The sequence below is a fragment of the Camellia sinensis genome, chromosome 7 (genome assembly GCF_055761805.1).
Source record: "Camellia sinensis isolate YWXY chromosome 7, ASM5576180v1, whole genome shotgun sequence".
Classification (NCBI taxonomy): domain Eukaryota; kingdom Viridiplantae; phylum Streptophyta; class Magnoliopsida; order Ericales; family Theaceae; genus Camellia; species Camellia sinensis.
Window position 1 is genome coordinate 110,928,457 of NC_138967.1, and position 8,454 is coordinate 110,936,910.

At 34.5% G+C, this 8,454-nt stretch overlaps 1 protein-coding gene across 1 annotated transcript; it reads right to left on the reverse strand.

The window, feature by feature from the left end:
- Positions 1 to 2,242: 2,242 nt before the first annotated feature.
- Positions 2,243 to 7,576, reverse strand: LOC114303973 (QWRF motif-containing protein 3). Its single transcript, XM_028249156.2, has 6 exons — positions 6,323 to 7,576; positions 4,378 to 4,497; positions 4,143 to 4,259; positions 3,138 to 3,227; positions 2,958 to 3,065; positions 2,243 to 2,335 (listed from the first exon to the last, which is right to left on the reverse strand). The coding sequence occupies exons 1-6, from the start codon at positions 7,574 to 7,576 to the stop codon at positions 2,243 to 2,245; spliced, it is 1,782 nt and encodes a 593-aa protein (XP_028104957.2).
- Between the last annotated feature and the right edge of the window lie 878 nt (positions 7,577 to 8,454).

Genomic DNA, 8,454 nt, shown 5'->3' on the forward strand with positions numbered 1-8,454 from the left:
GTTTGCAATTTTACGAATCAGAGGTTTGAGAGCAGATTGTTCGAACTGTAAAGGTAGGTCAGAAGGGAAAATTCTTATGTCTTTGTTTGTAGCCTTCTGAATCGAAGGATTAAGAACAATGTGTTCGTAATCCAAAGGTCGGTAATTTGCAAAGGCGTCCATGACCAGAATATAGAAAGGTGGGTAAAGGTGGCTAATAAATGCATGCTTTCGACGAGGAATGGCATTGACATATGACTCTTCGTATGCTTCATCATTGGAGGAAAGAGTTAATTTGGCCATAAAATGTATCAGTCTGTTCGAATAATAAGACAGTGAAAGTACTTAAAGGATCAAGACGAGAGTATTAATACAGATGGTGTGAGACAGTTGCATTTCTGGGAAGATGCAAAACCCATGCACGTTCTAAGACGTGGGAAAAGGGACTCTGACCCACTAATATCACCAAGTCTTGGGTATATTAGTGCGGGGGTAATGTTGGCTATACATTTTGTACTAAGCCAGTGACAATTCGACACGTGACAAAGTGAGGGTAATATGGGGAGACTAGGTAGGTCTTCGATCCTGATCATACACGTGGCAATTAATATTGATTGTGATAAGATCTGAGTAGTAGCGGATCAATAAAGAGACGTACAGTGACGTGGCTTCAACGGTTGTTCACATTCAAATTCGAATATAAGGGGGAAGCCTAACTGCAAGTGAAGGCGTAGTGGAGCTACTTATAAGGTAGCATGATCAGCAATTATGGAGGAGCAGTTCGATGGTTTGAAGTACGATTCGATGGTTATCTTCGGAAAGTATAAATAGCAGGAAGGACCTCAGAGAAGGCACGAAGAAAAATCTAAAGAATCACTTTATATATTCCAGTGTTATTTCCTGTCCTTTATATTCCTGTATTTTAAGTTTCTGCACTGCACTTCATTTGTAGGAGTAGTTGTCGAGTATATTGCCGCTGTAATTCTCTACGGAACTGAGATCATTATAAGTTTTTTCATACTAATGAAATACTCCAGTTTAGTTAACTGTTCTTATGTTCAAATTTTCTGAAGTTAAATTACCAGTAAGCCACCAGTAAAAGTCCTCTTTATTGAGGCCGAAAGAACCATAACACAATCGTCTGAATAATTGTTTAGCAATTACAATTCTGTAAGGACTGATTGATCCTTACTGGCACGCTCATAATTACGAAAGTAACCTTCGAAAGCCAAAAAAGCCAACACTATTATTTGACTTGGTGGCTGTTTGGGGTCTGCATGCTGCTATGTACAGGCCTGAAGAGCTGCTGTAAGTTTGGCTGTTCTGTTCTGGTCTACTTCTATCGGTGGCAGTTCTGGTCTGTGCAGGTTCTATGGGATGATAAAATGGCGGTGATAAAATGATGTTTGGGGTCTGCTGTAGTGTTGGCCTGATGGAAACTCAATGGTTTGGAGCTGTGTATGCTATGTGTATTGCTGTGGTATTGCTGATTGACTTGTATTCCTATCTGTGCTAATTCTGCTTCTGAGGTATTCTGAGGCTTGAGCTTGCTTCTGCCCTGTAGTGAGGAGTGCTGATCTAATTTGTGCTGCTGCTGGGCTACTGATAAAAGGAGCAATTACTCTATGGTGGAGATGGGCTACGGTTAAAAGGAGTAACTACTAAATATGGAATGCTGTTTTGTTCTGTTTTTTATCTGTTTTGGTTAGTTTTCTGGGTGAGGTTGTTTTGGTTTTGTGGTTGGTTCGTCACCAACTCGTGATAGTGTGTTAGCATATGATTGGGCGGTCTTATTGGTACCAATCTAGTTGGAATTGATTAGGTTCGCTATGATGCTTTTTGCACACATCCTCGTTGTAATAGTTTTCTGTTTCATCAATAGAGTTCCTTTTCTTTGCCGATAAAATATATATATATATATGTTCATCAATTAGCTGGAGTCATAGAGCTTACAAATCATTATTTATAATAAAAGATAATGGTTAAAACAACTAAGAATACTAAAAAACAAAAAAAAAAATTAAGAAATAAAATTAATTCTTGTAGAGCCATCTTAATTATTTTAGAAAAAAAAAAAACTATAAAATAGTAAAAATAAATCAACATAGAATATATAATTTAATAAATTCTAAGACATTCTATGCTAAACGGAAAATATCCCTTACCAAATAATATGTGATTCAAAACAATAAAATAAAAATAAAAATATTATTGTCCCTAAAATCCGGACTGCATCATAAGTTATGAACAAAGAAGAAAGAAATCATGAAACGATCTCCGGTTGGTAGTGTTGTTTCTGTTGTTGTTTCCATAATTTCATTTGAATTATAGTGCACTTTAAACTCCGCTCTTGAATCTGCAATTGAGTTCACTGTAAATGTTAAAAGCAAAAGATTTTAAATTGAATCATGCCCAACAAACCTATTTTATATTGTACAAGTTACTCATGCAAATATATGTGTTTTCTACGTACATAATATTTCTAATATATTTAATTACCTTCTATGACCGAATTTTGATTTTCTCCATTTCATAAATGGAATGAATATTTTGTTTTTATTTTATTTCATACGGTTGTGATACATAATTAAAATGCTAAATGGATGGTCTATAACTACTACGTCATAGTAATTGAAAGTTGTAATATTAAAAAAAATTCAACATTTTAAACTATTTTTGAATTTAAAACAAAGATTTGGTAGTTTGAATCTGTCATAGTAATTGATCATGAAATGAAAATATACATTTCATCTATAAAACTGATAGGATTTGAATCCCCTCAGACTGTTTAATCTTATGGCACCAAACCTTCGGTGACATGATTCGACGACAATAATTCAAAGTCACAAATCTTACCATAGTTTATGCCTTATATGGTAACGAAATAAATTGCATTTTCTTGTAGTGGTGAAATAACTTATAGTCTTATAAAACAACATTACATTTGAACTAATAAACAATGTGCGACTTTCAATTACCTCTAGTGTTGAAAGTACCCTGAAATTCTCGAACAATTCTTCCAAAAGTGCCTTCTCTTGTGCTACAATCTGTGCTAGTTCCGAAAGCATCGAAACTGTCTTCTCAGCCTGTTATAACATGAATGATCATTTCTAAAGTAGTGTTCACACACACACACAAGCAGTGGACTGAGTACTTACCCCTGGTGAGAAAATGGATAACATGGACTTGATGGATGTTGCAAGATCTGATCCATGTCGAAGTGCTATGGAAGTTGAATGTGTCTCCATCTACAAATTTAGATTTGTCAGTTAAATGCTCTTATCGATGTTGTTATGTTGTTGAATTATGATATGATGACTAGATTTTTATCAACAATACAATACTAACTATTCTAAAAAAATATTTGAAAATTTCTCAAAAAATAGTATGTAGGACTAAAACTATTTTGCATATGCGAGCAACTAACATCAACACAAATTTGCATCAGCATCATACATTTATTTTTTTTAGTACTTTCTGGGGTGCATAATGTTTTTTCAAAATTTTGTACCATCCATGTATCAATGCATGGAAAGTGAGTCCATTGCACAAATGAAATGATGACACATAAATAATAAGTGATTTTGGTACAAAAATCAAGTCATCATAGCATTACTTATTATTATTGTGCAATGTTTTTGGGTGATGTTTCGGTCTGTGCTGTGGAGCTTGCTGCTGTCTGTGCTGGTTTGATTTTTGGATGCTCCAGTTTTGTTTTGTTTTGCTGCTGCGAGTGTTTTACTTGTTTTGTTTTTGCTCTGTACGTTGGTTACTCACCAACTTGGAGCTTGGAGTTAGTGCTAGCAAATGATTTGGTATGCATCTAGGTGCCAACCTAGTTGGGATCTTAATGTTTCACTTTGATACTCTTTGCACCCTCCTCTTTATTGATGTACATTATCATACTTTGTATGTTTTCTTCATCAATAAAACTTCTTTTTGCTAATAAAAAAACAAAAAATTGTGCAATGTTTATATAGGATCATTAATTAGAAGATGTGGCAGTGATATTTTTATAATTAAAAGATATCATTATAATATATTTTTTTTGGCCATAAAGTAATAAGCGCAAAACTTAGCTACATCATTTTGTACAAATTTTTTTATATAATTTTTTTTGGTTTCAATGTAATTACATTAAATATAAATTAAAATTTTCTTACCTTTGCACCATCCACAAGGGGTATTCTACAAATAACTGAGTGTAAACAATCTTTGGTCATGGAAATTGCTGATGAGTGTTGTCTTTCCATGTCTCCCCAAGCTTCCAATGACTTAATCTACAAGTGAGTTCATATAGTACCATAAAAATGTATCATTGTCTCTATGTTTGTAAACTTCTATCATGTAGTGTATAATTGAATAATAAAATAAAATCATGTAGTGTCTATTACTTACTTGTGAATAAAGAATGAAATTCAGCTTCATCTCAAGCTTCTCTTTCTCAAGTTGTAGCTTCTTTTGTAGCACAGAATGTTGTAACTTTGCAATGCTATTGCAAGCATATATCAAATTGCTCTATCAAACCATAAGTGTAACTTGTGTCATTAATGAAGAGTACAATATGAACTTAGACAAATAAGAAAAACAATCCAAATGATGATCATTTTAGGCAAATCAACCTCAATCATTATCATTTTATCTATCTAAGCTCATATAGCATGAGAAAATGGTATACATAAAACAACAAATCTTTCATTTTATGTCTAACTCGTAATCATTCAATTATGTCTTAATCATTTAACAAATCTAAGCTCATATATTTATTAATGTGAGTTCTAAACCATTTTATAACTTGAATTATAAATAGCATTATGTATAGTATTGTTTTTTCTTAGAAGAATTTGACGCTCATGTTATTTCAAATTACTAATAGTGACTCCATCATCCACATCCACATCCACGTGTGAGAAGCTACAAGCTGAGTCCAGTGCAATCATTCCATATCCATTATAATATCTGTCTGATATGATTGTAACAGAATTAGTTAGAAGTTAGTTAGAGTTAGTGTAGTTAGAGTTAGTGTTAACTCATCATAGTTAGCCTTAAGTTTCAGAGGTTAGGTAGCTGTATATATACTACATATTGATCTGTAAACTAATAAGAGAGGAAAAGAGGCTTCAAATCTTCTTTAAAAGACCTACACATATTAGTGAAATTGGACTCTAAATATATCAATAAAGAACTTAATATCATTTGGAAGCCATATAGTAAGCCATGACATTGGATTCATGGAATTACAGTCCATGTACTAAGTTTCACAGACTTCTGCGGTAGTGAAAATCAAGAAAAACAATTTGGAAAATATTTTTTTAAAACTTTTGAAGTCCCCAAAAAAATTTTGAATAAAAATTGAGGATGGTTCACCAAAAACTAAACAGAAATGACTTCTCTCCAAATGGAGATTTAAATGGACGGGTCTAGTCCAGACTGTTGGACTCACTATAAGGCCCATTTTAATAACTTGTATTTATTACTATAAGGCCCATTTTAATAACATGTATTTATTTTTTAGATCTTTTGTGTATATATAATTTATTCAACAATTATCACATGATTTTGTTGTACATGTTTTCAAAAAAAAATACGGCAAGTTACCAACACCCTCTTGAGATTTGACTAAAATGCGGATTCTCCTAAGGTTTGAGAAATTACATTATGTCTCCTGAGATTTATATTTGCATCACAAATTATCCCTTGAGGTTTATGCAAATATAAACCTCATGGGACAATTTGTAATTTCTCAAACTTCAAGAAAGAATCCATATTTTAGTCAAATCTCGAGGAGTGTTGGTAATTTACCCAAAAAAAAAATAATAATTGACAGAATAATTTTTTAATTATATTTGTCCGCTATTTTTAAAAAAACAAATGTGATAAAATCTATGACTATCAAACAAATCAAAATAATTTATGAATGATTACAGACAAGTGTCCACAAACAACAGAACTTAACTAGACGACTCTATCCCATCTCTTCAATTGGAGCGAAGTTGGACCAAACCAAAAGTCTTACAAACTTGCATTTTTTATTAAATGAAAAAAAAAAAAAAAAATCAATTTTGATAATTTTTAAAAAATTTAGTTCTAAACTAAATAATAATTAAAAAAAATTTACTGAAAAATAAAAAAACAAATATAAGTGATCCCTACATTTCATGGATGGATTTCAGCTATTCATTTTATTTGATGTAAGTTTCCCAACCCATCATCAAAATTTTCATTTTTCTAGTTTAAATAAAAAAATTATCAATATAAATTTTTCACAACATGATGGCATACATGAGCAAACCACAAACAAGTAAAATTGTAAAAGCAAAGCATCAATGTTAACAAGAAGTACCTCAGCCTGATTACTCATCTTCTCATTCACAACATCAGCTCTAGCATTCACATATCTCCATTGAACCAATCTATTCTGCAGTAGTCGAAGTTGATGCACACTCTCCCCCATACCACACCCCGAAGGCGAAGACGACGACGATGAAGAAGAAGAAGTTGCAGGAGATTTCTTACTTCTGAACAAATCTAGTCCCATACTCAAAAGATTCCCAACACCTTTCGCTCTCGATGGGCTTGTCGGAGGCCTCAAGCTCGAAAACGACATCGGTTTCCCTTTATTTTCCACCGACATCGGCAATGGCCCCGACCTCCCCGGTGACAAAGCCCAGTTTGACTTGGCACTTCCATATGCAGTCAATGAATTCGCTCTCTTCACCCCATTCTTTATCTTACTAAAATTTTTCGGAGAATTTTCTGGCGATGCTGGGATCGGAATGTTTGAATCCGATGTCCCTTTTCGAGGCCTGTTTGATAAATACCTCGACGAAACCTCGATACCGGACTTTTTTGATGACTGTTTTCCGGTACCTGAAGATCCAAAACTGGTGCCGGAACATACGTCGCTGCATTCGGATTCGGAGTCTTGGGTGTCTGATAAAACTGAGTCTGATGATCTTTGCCCTAATGATCTCCGGCGAAGCGCATTTTCATCGACTGAGAATCGTCCCGGAATTATATCATCGTGTAAAGCCGGAGACTGATTTGATGATGAAGAAGTGGATGATCGACCCGGAAAGCGTAACTTTCCGGCGTACCTCATCGACCCTCCGAAAAGGGGTTTGTGATTATCTTTCACACTTTTTCTGGGTTGTTCATCTTTCTCAAACCTACTGAACTCTGAACAACTTCTTTGTCTGTTAAGAAACGTCATGGAATTATCGGAGTTTTCGTTGCTTTTGTTGTCGTCGATAATGAGGTCTTTGAGCCTATCATTTCCAAGATATTCAGCTAGAGTACCAAGCTTTTTGTTTGAAGAACTTGTGGTGGTGGTGGTGGAAGTGGTGGAGGTGGTTGAAGATGGCCAAAGTCCACGAATCAACCCACCGTCTTCGAGGTTTCGTTGCTTTCTACTGTCAGTAGAAGATCTGGGTTTTTGCCGGAGCGGAGAGAATGAGTGGTCCGGAGATGGGATTCCACTTTCAGTCGGACCAATGGAGCTCGGAGAGAAATAGCGAGAGCTCACATCGCGAGACTTCGACCGCCTCGGCTTGACAAATTGATCAGAATGCAATAGGGTCTCACTGTCCGTTTTCATTATTTTGATTAGAAGAAAACAAAATGGAGAGTGAATTAGAGAGAGGGGAATTGAGATTTGAGGATGGAGATTGTTTGTAATGGAAAAGAGGATGAGAAGAAAAACAAACGGTTGGAAAAGTGGCGGCAAAAAATGGAGTCAGCCGGCGAATGTGGTTGTGAAAGTGAAATTACTAAAATGGCGTTGTGGGCCGGTTAAAATGGTGAGTTCTTTGGGGGTAATTTGGGAATGAAAATGACTTTAAAAAGATTTTTGAACTGATTGATTGACTGTGAGAGACGTTGGGCAGTAGATGACAAGAATGGAGGAGGAGGAGAAAGAGGAGAGACTTTCGAGGATTCTGTTTGTGTTCGTTAGTTTGTGCTTAGCCGGCATTTGAAGTGGAAATGGGTTGTGGGTATGTGACACGTGGCCTTTTTCTTCATTTTGAAATATAGAATTTGAAAAGAGGTTGACACTTGAAAGATGAGGAACAAGTCAGCTGGCCAACCAACAGCCACCAGGCTCATATAAAAAGATAGCCTTTGATTTGTTTTGTATGATGTTATGTACATCGATTAATAAATAATATAATATAATTTTATAAGTTTTGATTGTTCGTAATTTACATATTAAGTGGGGTAATAATTTTAAAATAATAATATCATAACATATATTGATACACTAATTAATATTTCAATTAGTACATATAACACTTTTGCTAATTTTACTGTATTATATATATTTTGTTGGAAATATTATAGTCATACGACATATACATTGAATATATGTATTGAGCTCTCCTTTGGCATAATGATGTATATCACTAAAAGTTAAAAGTGGTGCTCTAAAGCACCACTAGTAAGTTGGCACACACTAAAAAAAAAGTACAATAACAC

What these genes read in the sequence shown, in the direction of transcription:
- LOC114303973 (XM_028249156.2), bottom strand. Translation starts at nt 7,576, where the DNA reads ATGAAAACGGACAGTGAGACCCTATTGCATTCTGATCAATTTGTCAAG. An exon ending in CCCTTGTGGATGGTGCAAAG is followed by an intron (nt 3,228 to 4,142) that starts GTAAGAAAATTT and finishes CTAAATTTGTAG; the next exon opens with ATGGAGACACATTCAACTTC. An exon ending in GGGTACTTTCAACACTAGAG is followed by an intron (nt 2,336 to 2,957) that starts GTAATTGAAAGT and finishes ACTCAATTGCAG; the next exon opens with ATTCAAGAGCGGAGTTTAAA.